Source organism: Apodemus sylvaticus, chromosome 15, assembly GCF_947179515.1.
Source record: "Apodemus sylvaticus chromosome 15, mApoSyl1.1, whole genome shotgun sequence".
In the NCBI taxonomy this organism is placed as follows: domain Eukaryota; kingdom Metazoa; phylum Chordata; class Mammalia; order Rodentia; family Muridae; genus Apodemus; species Apodemus sylvaticus.
In genome coordinates, this window is record NC_067486.1 from 49,809,154 (window position 1) to 49,827,566 (window position 18,413).

At 38.4% G+C, this 18,413-nt stretch overlaps 1 protein-coding gene across 11 annotated transcripts in view; it reads left to right on the forward strand.

Annotated features, from left to right (window-relative positions):
- The window catches only part of Bbx (BBX high mobility group box domain containing), a 237,747-nt gene that overhangs the window by 198,299 nt on the left and 21,035 nt on the right, over positions 1–18,413 (forward strand). For all 11 annotated transcript variants that reach the window (XM_052158055.1, XM_052158059.1, XM_052158054.1 and 8 more), the window contains 3 exons: positions 10,496–11,501; positions 12,384–12,519; positions 15,293–15,441. In XM_052158055.1, the coding sequence (XP_052014015.1) occupies positions 10,496–11,501; positions 12,384–12,519; positions 15,293–15,441 (1,291 nt within the window). The remainder of the gene's footprint in view (positions 1–10,495; positions 11,502–12,383; positions 12,520–15,292; positions 15,442–18,413) is intronic.

The window sequence follows — 18,413 nt, forward strand, 5'->3', positions numbered from 1 at the left end:
TTTTTTTTTAATTTATTGATATATTTATTTACATTTCAAATGATTTCCCCTTTTCTGGACCCCCACTCCCCGAAAGTCCCATCAGTCCCCTTCCCTCCCCCTGTTTTCCCACCCAACACTTCCCACTTCCCTGTTCTGATTTTGCTCTATACTGCTTCACTGAGTCTTTTCAGAACAAGGGGCCACTCCTCCTTTCTTCTTGTACCTCATTTGATGTGTGGATTATGTTTTGGGTATTCCAGTTTTCTAGGTTAATATCCACTTATTAGTGAGTGCATACCATGATTCACCTTTTGAGTCTGGGTTACCTCACTTAGTATGATGTTCTCTAGCTCCATCCATTTGCCTAAGAATTTCATGAATTCATTGTTTCTAATGGCTGAATAGTACTCCATTGTGTAGATATACCACATTTTTTGCATCCACTCTTCTGTTGAGGGATACCTGGGTTCTTTCCAGCATCTGGCAATTATAAATAGGGCTGCTATGAACATAGTAGAGCATGTATCCTTATTACATGGTGGGGAATCCTCTGGGTATATGCCCAGGATTGGTATAGCAGGATCTTCTGGAAGTGAGGTGCACCTAACACAATAATTGTGGGGGACTTCAACACTCCACTCTCCTCAATGGACCGATCAGGAAAACAGAAACTAAACAGGGACACAGTAAAGCTAATTGAAGCTTTGGGCCAATTGGATTTGACTGATATCTATAGAACATTTCACCCTAAAGCAAAAGAATATACCTTTTTCTCAGCACCTCATGGTACCTTCTCCAAAATCGACCATATAATTGGTCACAAGACAGACCTCAACAAATACAAGAAGATCGAACTACTCCCATGCCTCCTATCTGCCCTTTCTTAAAATTCTAGGATTAAATATCTGTAGCATCAAAATGTCTGGTTACCAAGCAGAACAGTGTAGTCACTAATTCTAACAGACAGCGGTGTTTGAGAGTCTCTGTCATTCCAGGGATGCTGAAGTTACCTACAGACATGTCTACACAACTTTAGTAGAGTGAGAACTAAAACCTGTAAATCACTTAAGGTCAGAAGTATACTTAAAAAAAAAGTATACTTTTAAAGTATACTTTACTTTCATATAAAGTGTTAGTTTCTTAGGAAATGAAAGGGGCTGAGCCTATGTCCAAAGTTACTACTGTTAGTTCTTCTGGTAATTTTTATAAAATATTTTAAGTGTTTGTTAAAATGGTAGAATTACTTCTTTTAGTGAATTTTGTTTAACTTAAAAAGCAATAAGGAGTGCCATTTGTTATCTACTGTGTTCAGCACAGTTTTGAGAACTTTGTATGCATTAATTTAATTCTCCCAACTATGCTCTGAGGCAGGAACTATTATCATTTGTTTTTCATAGTAGGAAACCAAAGAATATAGAAGTTAAGTAAGTTTTCCTGGAAGTAAGTAAGTTTGGTTGCTTAAGTTCATTTGGACAGTAAGTATCAGAATCTAGGAAGGAATCCAGATACTCTGTCTTCCCTGGACTGTGCTCTTAAATAGGCCTTTCACTCTTGTTTAAGATAACTATAGAACACTGTATTAGATGCTTGTTATAGGGGTGTACACACTTTGAAGTCTTATGGGAGACAGTTTCTTCTACTATATACATATACATACATATACATACACATGGCTGGCTGAAATAACATGTTCAGGGGTGCAGTCAAAGATGTAGCTTAGATTTTTCTTTTCTTTCTTTCTTTCTTTTTTTAGAAAATCTTAAACCTTTCAAAAGCTGGCACTACTCTGTGTGTGTATATTTCTGTAGATATGTGAGGTTATTGGAAATCATTGGTATACAGTTCTTACCCTAAAGGGGAGTGCTCCTTAGTTGCATGGAGATGATACTGAAGGAGAAGAAAGGCATTCAGAGCAGCACTGTCTGTTACATTCTTCTTCACCTCAGCTTCTCAACCTCTTACATTTCTGTCAGAAGCTGAAAAGGCAGGATGTTGTTATTTCTTCACATGAATCAGATAGAACATGGAAGAACTATGAGTCTAGAGATTTCAAGAGAATCAGAAAAGTCCTAATTAACCATATTTATTAAATAAATAAGGACACAGGTTTTATCAGAAGCTTTAGCATCTTTATTTTTCTTATATTCTTAATTGCTATAATGATGCATAATCAAGTAAAAGGTGAGTAAAGATAATTTACTGTAGCTTCTGTAAAAAGTCATTTATAAAATCATACATTTTATAAATAATATTGAAAACATAGGGCACTCCATGAATAATCTTGCTTAGCTGCTCTCCCTGCAATGCTAACACTTCCCGTTACTGCTGATGATCAGAGGCGCTCGACTGCAGTGTGACTGTATGTGAGTGTCCTGGTGTATACGTTGTACCCTTCCAAACACCTCTAGCCCAGAACATACAGATGTAGATCCCAATTTCTGATTCTAAACCTTTAATGAGGTTTTAAGGGAACCTTTTATTTAGCACATGTGTATTTATTGTTTGATTCAAGTCTCTGGTTATTTAAACCCCTCCTAAAACTTTTCTTTCTCACTCCAAATTACACACATGAGTGTATTTTGGAGGGAGCTGAAATATAGAAATGTTTTTAATGACTGTCATTAACAACTTCAGGGACAACATCAAATGGCCATATGGCACTACAAGAACTCCCTCCCCCCATTCTGCGCAATCCAGAATCCACAATGTCTAAGGAAATAGTTAGTGACGATAATGTTTAAGTTGGCCCAAGGTTTTCAGCCAACTAAAGATAAAATTGCTCAACATTTTCAGATCTCAGTGCTCAGAGATTATATAGACCACCGTTCTGTCACTATTTAACCTTCATGGTCCGAAGTCTGATTTTCTTAAGAGTGCTATTGTTCTTAGGAACTCTAGACTGTGTGTATTTTTATGGTATAAAACATTCTGGTTTTAATTAATTAAAGAAGATATGCACATCTTAGTAAGTGCTATTAACTGCCATCTGAGGGTTATAGTTATACTGTTTTGGCAGATAATAAGCCAGTAAAAAAAATGATTGTAAATATACCTTGGCTGCAAAACATTTGTTTTGTACTAAAAAGGCAAAGATTTTAAAATTAAAACTGATTAATGTCATTGGGTTTGTTTGCATGTCGCCTTGTTTTTAATGTAGCAGATTCCCTGATAGTTGACAGTAAAAGGCAAAGTCTAGTAGTGACGTAGCCTGTCTTGATCCTGCATCCTGAGGCTTACGACCCGCAAGACTGCTGCTGTGCTGTTACTTGTAAGGATTTCTTAGTTTTCACTCCCCATTTCATTGTCTTTTAATGCAGGGCAGGAACTGGATTACCATCTTCATGTTTGTTAAAACAAATGCATATCAAATCTCTGATTCAGAGCTAAAAATGTGATGCCGCTTATGTTTATTATTCACTTAAAACTCGTCCTCCACAACAGACCCCAAGCCTAAAATAAAGAGGACCGGGAATATGAAATACAGTCTTCCCTGTGTATTTTAGCCGCTTGAGTATTGATAGTTTTTCTTAACATTTTGAAGATGATAACTTGTGCGTTGGTCCAATCTGTTGTCTGTGAGGATCAAACTCAGTATTACAGCTCATTATTTCCTCTGAGAAAGGAGCTCCATTGTCTCCAATGTACATCCTTCAGGCCTTTCTGTCTGTACAGAAGTCAGGGAACACAATGGTTGCTGTTGGCAGAAGGAGCTTTGAAATATCTGTGATTGATGTTCACCCATACACTTGGGAGGTATAACATTTTCAATCAAGGCCTGGCGGAAGTATGGTGATAATTAGCATTGTTTTTAAAGACCTATAAAATAACTTTTCCCTAGTTTGAATGAAAATGCACTGAAGACTCATGAATTACCTAAGAACTAATGAGCATTCAATTTAGCACAATATCTATTGAAAACCTTTAAACCTTTTCAAAGACATGAGCATATTCTTAGAGGAGAATACACAGGTGGACAGCATGTGTTCTACACCCATTGAGTTATAGCTGTTGAAAAATAGAGTAGGACCTAAGGGAACTGACAATAAGTATAAAATATTTATGTCCATCTTTGACTTAAAACATTAACATTTTAACTTCTTTAAATGCTGCCCTGGGAATTCTATCAGTGGAAGGTGCTCTGATGATTTTTTATTCTTACTTTGAAAGAAAGTGTTTAATTTAAATTAATAATAGAAGGATAAATTGTCATTTACCATGTCAAGCACTGTTTCAAGGCCTGATTCACAACCATTTCTCTATTAATGGGCATCTTGACTAATAATACTCATTAATTCTGTATTTCCCACAATGCAGTTCTGTTCCCTTGAGCTCACATTGCTTTATGTTCTTTTATGTTTGCTGTGTGACTGCCTGCCTGCATGTCCGTGCATGTGTGTATAATGTAGTTTGCATGAATATTCCTAAATTCTGTTGGATTGTGGATGCATGCACTCAAAGTAGATGTAAGTACTGGAGAGAAAGCTCAGTAGCTAAGAGTCAAGCCATTCTTGTGAGGACCTGGGTTCAGTTTCCAGCACCCCTATGGTTGGTGACTCACAGCCATCTTTAATTCCAGTTCCTGGGATCCATCACCCTTTTCTGGTCTTTGTAAGCACTAGGTAAGCATATGATACACAGACATACATGCAGGCACACACATAAAGCAAAGATAAATAATTGTTTTAGGTTAAACTAATGTTATGTGACAAACTTTTCCTGGGGAAATACAATACAAATGTTTACTCATTCCAGATGCCGAGCTCACAACAGAACAAAGTATGGATACCACCACAGTCCAACTGAGTGAACCAGTTAATTTTCTTGGAGTTGCTTAGAGAAATATAAGCGAGGGGTTACTTACAGGAGCTTAAATGACTCAAAGACAGCTACATCACCAAAGCCCACCCAACATAGGTGGAAACCTGTAGCACACTCCAGCCTGCAGGCAGCTCGTTAGGTTGGAGGGTGATCTCAAAAAGCTCCTTGGTTGGTCTAAAGTCTGCTAAGCAGTTCCTCTGGTCTCCCGTCTTTGCAGCTTGACTTGTCTGTGAGACTCTCAGCAGTCCTTATTCTGTCTTAAGGAGCTTTCTTGAGGTATGAAAGGTTTCAAACCTAGAAGAAACTGCTACACAACTGATCATAGTTACATATATTTTGGAGTTTTCTGACGTTAACCTAGCTTGAGATCTTCCTGAACCCGATTTTATGTATGGGGTTTTTTTTCTGCCCGCAAAGAATTGCTAAACCCTAAATTTAAAGATGGGAACAAAGCAGTTAACTGATGAAAGGCTATGGCATACTACTTGTGGTACTGATATGACTGTCGTTACTTAAGTAATAGAAGCATCATCATTCTATCGTACGTTCTATGTGACATAAGATTCCTCAGGGGTGTTGCCACAATATACTCTTCTCACTCTGTTCCAGACACCACTTTGAGTTCTGCACATTCCCTGGGCAATAAATATTAACACCCACATGTTATAGATTGGGAACATGAGACACAGAGTAGTTTAGGGAAACCTGTGAATAATCTTATCTAGTAAAGTTCCCTCCTTCATCAGCATAACCAGTCAGTGGCAATCCTTCTGCAATCCTGTAGTCTGGCCCCAGAACCAGTACCTTGAAACTGCTCCTCAATATAGAAGTTTCTTGGCCCAAGAGTACATATATCTTAAAAGAATCATTACATCCATACTTGTCCCCGGGTCAAATGGAAATACCTAGGATGGTGAGAGAATAAATATTAAAAAACAGGTAATGTAGTTGAGTTTTATATAACAGTCAGGAAACTTAAGTGCTTAAAAGGGAAATTTTGTAGACTGAGGATATGTTAGAATCGTATATATCTTTTCAAAACATTGGGAAACTAAACCAGCAAACAAGCCTAGGATGAGGTGAGGTATAAAATCCTGATGGCAGTCAGCCCCGCTCTCCTTCCTCTGCACCCATTTGTGACGTTCTGGTTTGTTCCTGCCTCTGCAGACCACACTCCTGCTCCACGCTTCCTCTCTCTGTGTACAAGACATGCACAGAACATGCACATATGAGGAAAAAAACAAAAGTAAAGCTCAATTTTTTTATGACTGATAACCTATGAATATATTTGTAGCAGAGTGGAGGAAAAATAGAAAAGAATTATATTCACATTTAAAAAGTACTCTAAAATATAGTGTGGAAATCAGTGTGAGCAATGAATGTAAAAAATGGCAAAAAATCCAAAACAAACAAACAAATCTCTGCTGTTTTTAATTTGTTTGTCACTAACAAAAAAATAAAATGAAAATGGCTAGTCTAAATTAGGAGAGGCAAAGCTATCAAAAATATCCAGGAAAAGTGAAACTGCATAATTATTGTTTTGCACTGTTGTGGAATGGGAGGAAGGAAGATGGTGTTCAAACAGGAATAGGCATGTGAAGAAAGACTGTCATGCATAACTCAGAGAAAACGGGAGTGGCGTGGTGGTGGGATATTCATTTGACTTTCCTATACAGAAAAATCCCACTATAGGCTATGGCAAGACCTTGCAAATGAGATTTGTCTCAGTTTTGGTAACCTTTGACAAGTTATAGAAAATAGCTCATAACAAATAGGGAAAAATCATTTTGACTTTCAAAGAGTATGCATGATTTAGTGGTCTAATACTGGAATGTGTGGAAAAGAGCCTAGAAATGAAATTAATAATTTCCCTGACAAAGGCCATGGTCACTGGTGCTGTTCCAGATTGGCCCTGCTTCCTTCTCTGACATGCCACTAGCTGCAAAGCTCAGCTCCCACCTGTGTTGAGCTACTGAGAGACACTGATGGGAGCCTGGGGAGGAGAGAGAAGGAAATCTCAGCACAGGGAGCTAGGGAGGAGCTGTCTGTCAGTAAAGGCGAATTCATTCCTGCAGGAACCAGCTGCCCCCAGTGAGAGACATGCCCTTCATGTGTCTGCCTTACACTAGCAACATGGCCACTGGGTTTCAAGATTATTCTTTACCCTTTTTTGCTTCTAAGTTAGTTTCCTCTTGCTGCTCAACTCTGAGTTTCCTTTCCATTTCCTGTTGAGTTGGTATAATTTCCATGAGCTGTTATAACAAACTCCCTATATGGAAGTCACTCTGTTAGGTATGCCACAAATTGTTTCTACTTAGCCAATTAAACTGACTAGTGCATAGGCCAGCTTCATTTTCTATTTGCTATGATTATTGTTGTTTGCGTTTCTTAAGACTGAGAGAATGTTGGCATTGTTGGTATGCAGTATGCTGTGTCCAGGGTTCAAGAAGACCTTTGACCACTTTCTAAATAAAATAGGAGATGGGATTGTAACACATTCTTAGACAGTGGAGGTTTATTAATGTTAAAAATAAAACAAACAAAAAAGTCTAGAAGTTCATCAGAAAGCTGTGTAGTTGTCACTGTCCCAATGGTTTAGGCAAAGTCATGAAAAATAATACTATTATCAAATGTCTGGCTGACACAAAGCTGGAAGGTAATTTAACCTTTGATAAGGTAAGGTTTATAAGGAGAAAGGGGAAGTCACTCATCTAGAGACTAGGTACATGACATAAATTATAAAAATGTAGAATTGAGGTGACCAAGCTTCCTAGCATATTATGTGGATAAAGAAATCTGGTACTTTAATTGACCATAGGAAACGAAGTATGATATATTTAGGAAAACTGAAAGATTTCATCTCTGGATACCATTAAAAACTATCTAGTATCCCTATTGAGAGTTGTGGGTCTTATGTGGCATACTACAGAAAGACTGGAGGATCATTTAAGAAGAATATTGCTACACTGAAATATCTGCTCTCCCCAGTCACTGTGCAGCTCATGTAATTTTTAAGTTATTTGTACTCCTTTTTTTGAGTCATAGTTCCCTAATGAGGGTTGTGCTGTTACCCACTTCTCAGCCTGTTTAAGCTCCCATGAGTTAAATCTGCTCACTGTGTAACTCTACTTAAGTTCTGATATTTGGTTATGAACTCAATTTTTATTCAATGAACTCTATTCTTACTTTTGGAACTATGACAAATAGTGTAATCATTTTTTGCTCAGTACTGAAATTCTCAAACAAACCTGCCCACTCACATAGGTAATATTGCTACCTGTCTTTGTATAGAACTTAATTAACTCTCAAGAAGACAGGAACTTTTATATTGGAAAGAAGGTTCTATCAGGAAACCCAGTGACACCCAACTCTGGGTCAGAGTTAGGTTTTGGTTAGTGAAAAAAAAATGTGATATGTACTTTTTAATAGAAAAATTTGTTTTAGTTTTATATTTTTACCTCTTTCTTATAATTTGGGAATAACACACTCTCTTTGGGGAGGGTGGGGGCCGCTTCTAAGATCCTGAAACAGTAAAGTAAAACACAAGTAGTGCTTGGTGTAATTACCTACACAAGAAATATTATGCTATTTCCTAGAATATGTCCCCAGAGTGAATATCTATATGTGTTCTGCTTCATTCCTAGCTTAGAAACCTATCAAGGGTGATAAGGAGAATCATTTTGAAATATATTGAACAGAGAATAGAGTTTGCTAAGTTAAATCTGTGCTGCAGATGCAAGCTGTTGGCTTAGCACTGCAAAGCTCGTGTTTAGATGAGAAAAGTCCCTGACATGACCTGTGAAAGGCAACCAAAGTGACAATAGCTAAGAAACATAACATTTATCTTGAGAATGTCATCCTGACCTACTTCTAGAACTACTATTTGAGCCCACATGGGATAGTTTTTAAATAACTAGGGCTAGAATACTTGAAAAGGAAAATTATTTCAAAATTCTCTCAGAGTAAAACATATAAGGAAGAATAATTATATTAGTCTTGTAGTGTTAGCATAGCATGTGCTTCAAGTATGTTTCTGGTTCAGTACAATGAAGGGTAAAGCCCAGTGTCATGGTTTCTTGATGATTTTTAAAAGCTAACTTGTATGAGTTCTAGAGAAAGGCAATTATTGAACATCATTCCTGTAAATTATCTGAAGCCCTGGTTACTCTTATACTCCTGTCAGTTGTTGCTTCTGCTTCTGCTGCTGCTCCTGCTCCTGCTCCTGCTCCTGCTCCTGCTCCTGCTCCTCCTCCTCCTCCTCCTCCTTCTTGTGGCAGTATCTGCCTCCCCAGCACCTTCAATTCCTTCCTAGCCTAAACATAACAGAATTTTTCCAGAAAGGTTTGTGATGCATTAAAAGTACTAAGGTAGAAAAACATGAGACAAGGGGCATCTGGTATTTAATCCAGTGCATATTAGCTATTCAAGATTAAGTGAACAGTCTTAAAAACTTGCCAGTTGGGAAGAAGGTGGTTCTGTAAAACAGATGAGTTTCCTGCGCCTATGCTGATTTTGTGCTGATTCAGCAAACCCCAGTGCCCTTCCCTTCTGTGTGCTAATGCACAGTAAATTACATGTTACACTGCTTTGACCTGTGTTGCCCTTGACCAAACTGCAGCATTGGCCTCTTGGTAAATTCCTCAAAGAGAAACCTGGCCCTGTTGTTTTTGTATCTTTAGTTGTCCTCTTGGGGCCTGGCATTTGAGAGTTTACAGTTAAGTGTTTATGAGTAGACACTGAGGTATAGAAAAAGTTTACAATAAGCTGTAATTTCACTTCCCTGGAACATAGCCTAAGCATTTGAAGGTAATAGAGAGATGGAGATGGCGGTAACTAGCTCTTCTTTTACATGTGCTGTTTGTGTTATTTGGGGATGAAGAAGTTTTAGAATTGACCAATATATAGCAGATGTATTTTGGCACTCAGAAGTTTTAAAATTTATGAAAATGTACATGTGTGGTAGATATATCTTGTTCTATGTAATTTGTCCAGTACATATTCAAATGCAGGAATATTCTGGTAGCAAAAACACAGTCATAAGTAGATATGATAAACTGTTTAAGGCATAAGTAGTTCCAATTGCTTTTACTCAGAATTGACAGCCAGGCTCGGATGAGATTAGATTTATTACCACACAAGATCAAACCCAAATGTTTTCAGATCTTCTGTGGTTTTAGAGCTGTATATTAGCGTCTGGAAACCTATAATATGTGTTCCCCAATTGCAACCTTTGTTTAATGAGTCATTATAACATTTCTGATTTCAAGCGGATCAGTGGAAGTTACTGCTGTTTTTCCTTTTACTCTGGGGTATTGGGACAAATATCAGAAATAAGTATATCATTTCACTTAGCCTTACAAAAATTCTCCAGGATAGACTCTGTCTGTTTTATAAAGATCTGGGAGCAATAAGGAGTAAAAGTCTGTGCTAGATAAGTAAAAACTAAGAGTCAAGCTTGTCTGAAAACTTTAGAATCTATCCTCTATCAAAGCTAAGTTTCCTAAGAAAAGTATCTGATGATGCTAGGAAATGACTCAAAATGTTTACCTGTGCTTCAGTGAAATTAGTTCAGCAGAAGTGAGCTAATTATAAAGTTTGGAATTTTTAATCCATATATCTTAAAAAGTTAAAACTAATTTCAATGATAAAATAATGAGGCTGGTATTTTCCTCTCACTTTTGTTTCAACTATTTAGATGTGTCTGGCATCAGAGGGTGTGAAAATGGAAGACACAAAACTAATAAAATCAAAAGAATCAGATGGAGGAAGAATTGAGGAAATTGAAAAAGGGAAAGAAGAGAGAGACATAAAAGTGGAGAAAACCATTGAAACTGCATTCCAGAAGGAAGCAGAATTCGGGAAGTCGGCTAAGGGCAGCATGAGAGAGTCTAAGGACTTAAGAGCCATCGGACAGCTACAGATGGACAACGTAATGGCTATCAAGGTGGAAGACCCCAAAGAAATGAGAAAGGAGTCAGAGGATGATCAGAAATACAGTCACTTCCCTGATTTTTCTTACTCTGCCAGTAGCAAGATAATAATTAGTGATGTCCCCAGTAGAAAGGATCACATGTGCCACCCTCACGGAATTATGATCATTGAGGACCCCACCACGCTAAACAAACCAGAAAAGATAAAAAAGAAAAAGAAGAAAAACAAACTGGATCGACATGGAAATGACAAATCCACACCCAAGAAGACCTGCAAGAAGAGGCAGTCTTCAGAATCTGACATCGAGAGTGTCATGTACACCATTGAAGCTGTGGCAAAAGGAGACTGGGGTGTTGACAAACTCGGAGAAACCCCAAGGAAGAAAGTCCGCACCTCCTCAAGTGGCAAGGGAGGCATTTTGGATGCCAAGCCACCAAAGAAAAAAGTGAAATCCAAGGAGAAGAAGGTTTCCAAGGAGAAGTGCTCAGACATCACCAAAGAGTCTCGACCTCCAGATTTCCTTAACATTTCTGCCAGCAAGAGTGTCCCTGGGGAGGTGCCAGAGGGCACGAAAACAGAACCCTTGACCCCTACTGAGGATGCACTGCCACCTAGCCTACCAGGACAGGCCAAGCCTGAGGATAGTGACTGTCACAGAAAAACGGAGACCTGTGGCTCCAGGAAATCTGAGAGGTCTTGCAAAGGTGCTCTTTATAAAACCCTGGTGTCCGAGGGCATGCTCACCTCCCTGCGAGCCAATGTTGACAGAGGTAAGTGACTGCCACCAACCTACAAGGACGGCAAGGCCTAGCAGAGTCTTATCATGAACAGTTGAATATCAAACTAGTACCTTGTGTGAGTCATTCACGTTCATATTCATCTCACTTTACCTGTGTGCTTCCGAGCACTTAAGGGAGGGTTTGTAGGTAGTCATCATAGAGAAATTCCAGGTAACTATGTTTTTATCTCTGTTATTGACAGCCTTCATTTTGAAGGGTCAGTGTTGTATGTTGCTTTTAGCCTGAGTATTTAAACTGATGGAATTTCCTGAGTGACACAAATAAATTTGGCAGAATCCTTACCTGCAGGCACTGAAAGCAAATATCCTCTCTAGTGCTTTTGTTAGGCAATCAAAACCACAACTGAAGTGTTATTTCGAACGTGGTAGCATCTGTAGAGCAGTTTATATGTATTTGTTTCATTTTGAAGTATCTGGAGAGGGAACTTTTTCTTGGTGGGCTCTATTCCAATAAGAAATGTGTGGTTCTCAATAAGCCCTGAGTGGAGAGAGCTTGGGAGTACATAGTTCTCCAGGGATGTCTTTTAGTGAGTCTCGAGAAATTTAGGATTAATAGTGTCTATCAGCAAAAGACTCATGCTTTAGGCTAGTTCTCAAATGGAAAAGATGGTAGCAGCATCTTGATGCCCATAGTGCCTGGTGTATAGGACATTACTGCTTACCTCAGAGGTAAGATTCTTTTTTGCAGTTCCTTTATTAAAAGTAGTCCAACCCAAATTGCTCTGGGCACTGGCAACTGCAAAGAGCATTGTGGAAAATCGGTAAAGGAGCCAAGACGTTACTTGGGAAGGACCTGAGCTGATCTTCTTCAGCCCTGGTACTCTGAGAAAACCCCTTCTCCTGGGTTTCCTAGGGAAACGAAGCTCAGGAAAAGGAAACTCCTCTGATCATGAAGGGTGTTGGAGTGAAGAGAGCTGGACATTTAATCAGAGTGGGAGCAGTGGGAGCAAGAAGTTTAAGAAGAAGCTAAGGGAAGACTCCTTCCTTGGGTAAGTGCCTGCAAGCACTTCAGTGCATGCCCTCCCTCCTGTAACGGAGTGCTAAGTCTAAGTCAGTGTATTCTTTCTCTCTTAGCCCTTGTCTTAATAGGAGCCCCCTACCGAAAACAAATCATGGATAATAATGTGATTCCTACTCTTAACTAACCATGTGAATGGTAATATCTTTTACACTTTAGATATGGTAAAAACTATACACCTTTTTAGCTTGGTCCTGAGTTTGAATCAAGGTCCACCATAGTGCATTAGTGTAATAATTGTAGATATGTTATCATTAATCACTAGGGCCCATTTTACCATCTGGAGCTTTGGATGTATTTGTGTATTTATATTTTGCACATTTTATACCACTATTTATGTTTAGTATTAAATGTGTTTGGTATTTTAAAATATAGGCACATATTTTTATAAAGTAATGATAGCTGATAACATGAGTTAAAATTTTGCTCAGCTTCTAACTTTGATATATTTAAACAACCTCCTATTTACTCTAAGATAATTCTGATATACATTATACATTGAATATAATGCTAAGAAGTAATGGTATATATCACTATAAATCACTTTAGGATTATTATTTCATGATTCCTATTGTGCCAACACCCTCACTAGCAATCAATATAAAGTATTTTGTTAGTAAGTTGGTAGAGATAGAACTTTATATTGGTGAGAATAGCATCTACAGATTCACTTATACTATTTTGAAAGTCCTTTGAGATTTCACATTAGCCTAATTTGAAAAGAATATGATGACTAGAAATAATTTTCCATATTTTTCTAAGTATTTTAACAAGTATGCAGATTTTATGCATTAAGTATATTATATTTGCTTCATTCATAATATTTGCATTTCTATTTGTGGAAAATTAATTTTTCCCTTGGAAATAAAGTGTTTTAAACTCTTGTTAATTCTAAGACTCCAGGGCATCATAAAATGTAAAGGTAGAGCCTTGTGGTACAGATACTTCAATATTATCTTAAAATACTTAATATTATACTGAAATAATATATTTAATAGTCTAATTATTAGTATTTTAGAAGTGCAAAGTACTTCAAGTTAGTGTTACTTGTTATGCTTAAGTAATGAAAATCCTCCATTTGTCATTGTTGAATGATAGGGTACTTTGTGTGTATGTGTGTGTGAGAGAGAGAGAGAGAGAGAGAGAGAGAGAGAGAGAGAGAGAGAGAGAGAGAGAGAGATTGATCCTAGGGTATCACTAGACAATAAGATGTACTATCTAGAAGTACTGATACTTTGTAATCTGAATACCAGAGCAGGTCAGGAGGCACTGCATGGCAGAAGTAGGGAATAAGGTAAGCAATCACAGCAGACGGGGAGACAGCTCAGCTGCTGAGGTGTCTGCACTGCTCAAAAGAAAAGCTAGGCAAGATAGCAAACCCAACTGAAGTCAGAGACGGATGGATCCCCAGGAATACTGGCTAGCTAGATCTACTCAGCAAGAGCCAGGCCAAGTAAAAAGAGTCCCTGTCTCAAAGAACAAGATGGACAGCTCTTGAGAAACAGTACCTGAGGTTGTCCTCTAGCCTTTATACATGTATGCGCCCGTGGACACACTCACCGGAGTCGTAATAAGCAGTAAGCAGTAAGCTCTTTAATAAAACTGATGATTCCATTGAGTGCCAGAGAGCTGGGCATTGAGTCACATGCCCGTTCTCTTTGGAAGCAGAAGCATGAAGATCATGCATTCAATGACAGCAAGGGCTACATAGGGAGTTCCCAGTCAGTTTCAGCTGCCCAGCCAGACCTGCTCTCCAGACCTCGCTCCATTATTACTTAAACAAGTTGTAAGAGAGGTATCTCACCATTTGCTGAGAAACAGGAGAAATGAAATAGTCTCTTTCATCTCAAGAGAATAGTGAGCTGTGGGGTGTGTATGTGAGAAGCCCAACACTTCTAAAGCTCCCTCCTCTTCCCCAGTCCTTCCATTTCCTGTCTACCAAGCTCGGCAGTTCCACAGCTTCACCCAGCTGTCTGCAGTGTATCTTCGTTAGGAATTCTCATTGAACGAAAGCCAGCAGCCAGCCTAGGATCCAGCAGGCACGCTGCCAGTGCTCTGCTGAGCCCGCAGAGAAAAAAAAGCAGCCCCAGGATTCCCTAACTTTGCCAGTCATTTGTGGTTTTCGTTTAAAGTGGCATCACCTCTCTTGCCAGTATTCACTGTAGACTGGCTCTCCTTCTACCGCATTGTGTGCCTCATTGACTCACCACTCTAGAATCCCTTTCCTAGCATTCGGATATCTTAAACTTTCTATATGTTTGCTGCATGTTTTAATCAAACACTGGTCAGTAACTGCTTTATAAAAAAATGCAACTTACAACACTCAGCATATGGTATTACTTATAAGCTTGTTAATGCATGGCCATGCATTTGAATCTTTAGGATGAGACCTGTCTGAGTAGAGAATATGTTTATATTCAGTGTTACAAGACTAAACCATGTCAGTGGCGAGAAATCAAACCTTCCACTTCAACCATTCAGGTTTAACCACTCAGGCCTGAATGGTTGAAGCAGAAACCATGCAGGTGATTACACAACATTTATGTGGATTTATATTGATGCTTTTTCTCAAGAATTTCTGAAAAGATGGGTTTTTCCCCCTTGCATGGATTTTTTTTTTATTGTCCTAAATTCCTAGGGACCCTCTTTTCAAGTTGAAACACTTAAAAATCTATCATTTATCATTTTCTGTTTAAATATTTGGTCTTTTACTAATTGAATAATCCCCTCTCATCTTTTAATAGTTCTGCAAAGCTGGATGAAGAATTTGAAAAGAAATTCAACAGCCTCCCTCAATATAGTCCTATTACATTTGACCGGAAATGTGTATCTATTCCAAGAAAAAAGAAGAAGACTGGAAACGTGTCCTCAGAATCGACTAAAACCAGCAAAGGTTAGCAGTGGCCTCTCCTCTTGTTCATCTTATCTGAACCTCAGCTGCTTCCCCCCACCCCCCACAGTGACTCCAGCTCCTATAGAGAGCTACAGTGATTACATGTCCAAAGCTGTCTTGGTCCCTTCCTCCCTTCTCCTTTCTTTCCTCCTTAATTCTCCTTAGCCTCTGTCTTTGCATCATGTCAACATACATACAGTCATGGTGCTGCTCTCCAGAACCTTTTTGGAGCTTTGAGAGGCTCTGGAACTGTGCAAATCTTCTGTTTGCCTGAGAAGCAGATACTTATATTAACAAAGTGCTTTGTGTATGCATTTGTTTTCAAGAGCATCAGGTTTTCACGGTGTCAGGAAAATCTCTTCAAACTATCAGTGTTCCCTAGGTAGACCTCAACACTCATCAGGGACAACATTCCTGTTTAAAGGAAAATTTTAAAGGATTTTGACACTTTCAGCAGTCTCAACATCTTGCCCAGCTGCTGATATGTCTGACCTTTGTGACATGCCCTGGGACATGGTCTGGGTACCAGATGCGGATTCTACTCAGGCCATTCAGGCACAATGAAGAATTGGCCTACCCAGAGTCTAAGTATTACTATTACTGAAAACGTTGTTTTCTGGTTTCTCTTAAGGCCTATAGAATGGTTAGGAAAATTTTCCTCTAGTTTTTCACACAGATGTAAAAGACATCATTTACTGATCTGTCCTCCAAGGATAAGAACTGGAGAGATGAAGGACAGGTGTAACTGGGCTCCAAATGTTTCAGGATCACATTCTGAATATGGTTTAGTAGACTAGTTCTTTGTAACTATCTTACAAAAGTGGCTCCTTGCTCCCTGCTTATGTCAAATCAAATTGATCCCCTGATTGTATGTATTTTTGAGGGAATATGTAATAAATATGAATTAAGGAAAAATTACATTTTTTATAATAAAACTTAAAGCTTGCTCCCTCAAGAGCTATAAACCCTTTGCACACTGTAATTGCCAAAACCAAATAGGGGGTCACTTTGAGATGACGTCTCAGGATATTATTGAGAGGCTTGTGAAAATCCCTACTCTGGGCTGGGAGGAGCATTAAAATAATTGTAGAACTATCTCCTTCTGTGGTTACTAAGAAGCCAAAAGAATAACGAATTAAACAGGAAATGCTGCATCACCAGATTTTCTCATCTGAGAAAATCAAATAGTGTTCTGTGGAGACCTTTCAAGATGGATAGAGCTGAGGTATACCCATTGATAAACAGCTGGACACCAGAGTCCGTTACCACATGAAATGTCATTCTTTTTCCTGGGGTGTTCAGGAATAGACAGCGTCGTCAATGAGCCCGGAGATGCCAGCTGTCTTGAGCTCCCATACTTCATGGTCTTAAATATGCTGATAAATACAATACTTGACAACCCAGTAAAATGTCACTTAATTGATCGATGTTCAAGACACATTCCTTATCTTACTTGGTGCAAGTCAAGACATTCATTTTACAGTGGTGAAATTGGCTGAATTATCTATCAAGGAAAATACTGATAGATTATTTTTCTAAGGGTGAAACCTGAAGTTAGGATCTATTTTCATGAAACCTTTTTTTTTGGTTGTCTATTACCTGCCTTCCTCTCCAGCTAAGATTAATAGTGTTTCTTTCATGTGAAATCACTTTCTGTAGTTTTACACTGTGCTTCACACAACATCATCTTAACTTGTTCATTATACTTCTACAATGAACCATAAAGCCACTGGTTCTTCAGTGGTATGTCAGTAATTACCTGTGAGGGAAGACTTATAGCACTTTAGATTTTGTTCTATGTGATGTTTCATAAAATAAAATGGAATTAAAATAAAGCAAAATAATATATTCTGTTAAATAATATATTCTGTTTAGCAAACTAGAGAAATAGTATTCATAACCAATTTGCAATTTGGCATTAAAGCAGTGTACTAGACTGAGGGTTATTAATGAAATTATCATACCAGCTGTGCAGTAATTGCCTAATCTTTAGGGGATAGAGAGATTGTTTTCTTAGACTCGAGACCCTTTGCACCTTTGTATAATGAGTCATTCAAAACAAACAGTGTGTATGAGATCATTAGCTCTTTTGTAGAAGAGTGTGTGTCCATAGGAACTCATCTTTATCCCAACAATTACCCATTTGTCTATATTATTTCTCCTGCACTCATTGTCATTCAACATTATTTTTCCTCACATATAGTTGGAACCCATTTGGGTATTTGTGAATATATGAAATGCATAGAATTTTTCCGAAATGTAATTTCAAGAAGAAATTACTATTTATGATCTCATACAAATGCAGATCTCAGAGTCACAGTACGTGCTTAGGTTTACTGCTCTAGTCTCCATTTGATCTCATTGGCTTTAACTTCCTCTCGTGCTCTCTCATCTCTTCCCTGTAGTCTTCCCATTATGTCTGTCCCATCCCTCATGTCAAAAACCTCACAGTGAAAGAGATGACAGTGACTAAGTGCCACCTCCTCTAAGTGGGCTTGGTCTGTTTTGTCATAGGAGAACACAGCATGATGGATGACTTAGGAATAGAATTTCCCTTTGCTTCTGAGAACAAGCTCCACCACATTGTAATCTGTCTAGCTCACAGTACAGGATCAGCTGCAGAAGCCCCATCTTACATTGTTTTCCAGCCTAGCTCCATTCTTGCTCTATGATTTTGAATGAAAGTTTTAAATCATGAATCTCAGTTGAACTGTGGCTTCTGAGAGGTTTCCTTTAGAAACATCATTTGTGTACTGATAGTATAGAAAGTGTTGTTTACAGGGAGCCTCAGAAGTCAGAGTTCTAGGGAAACAGCGGTTCTCAAACAGAAGTAGGATCTTATAGAAAATGTGAAATGAATTCAAGTTGGAGTGTTTAGGCTCCATCTTGACCCTTGACTTCTTCTTATACTTTATATCTTTATATATTCCTTGGGCCCTTGTCAAATGTTGTTCTCTGATTTTCCCAACCTA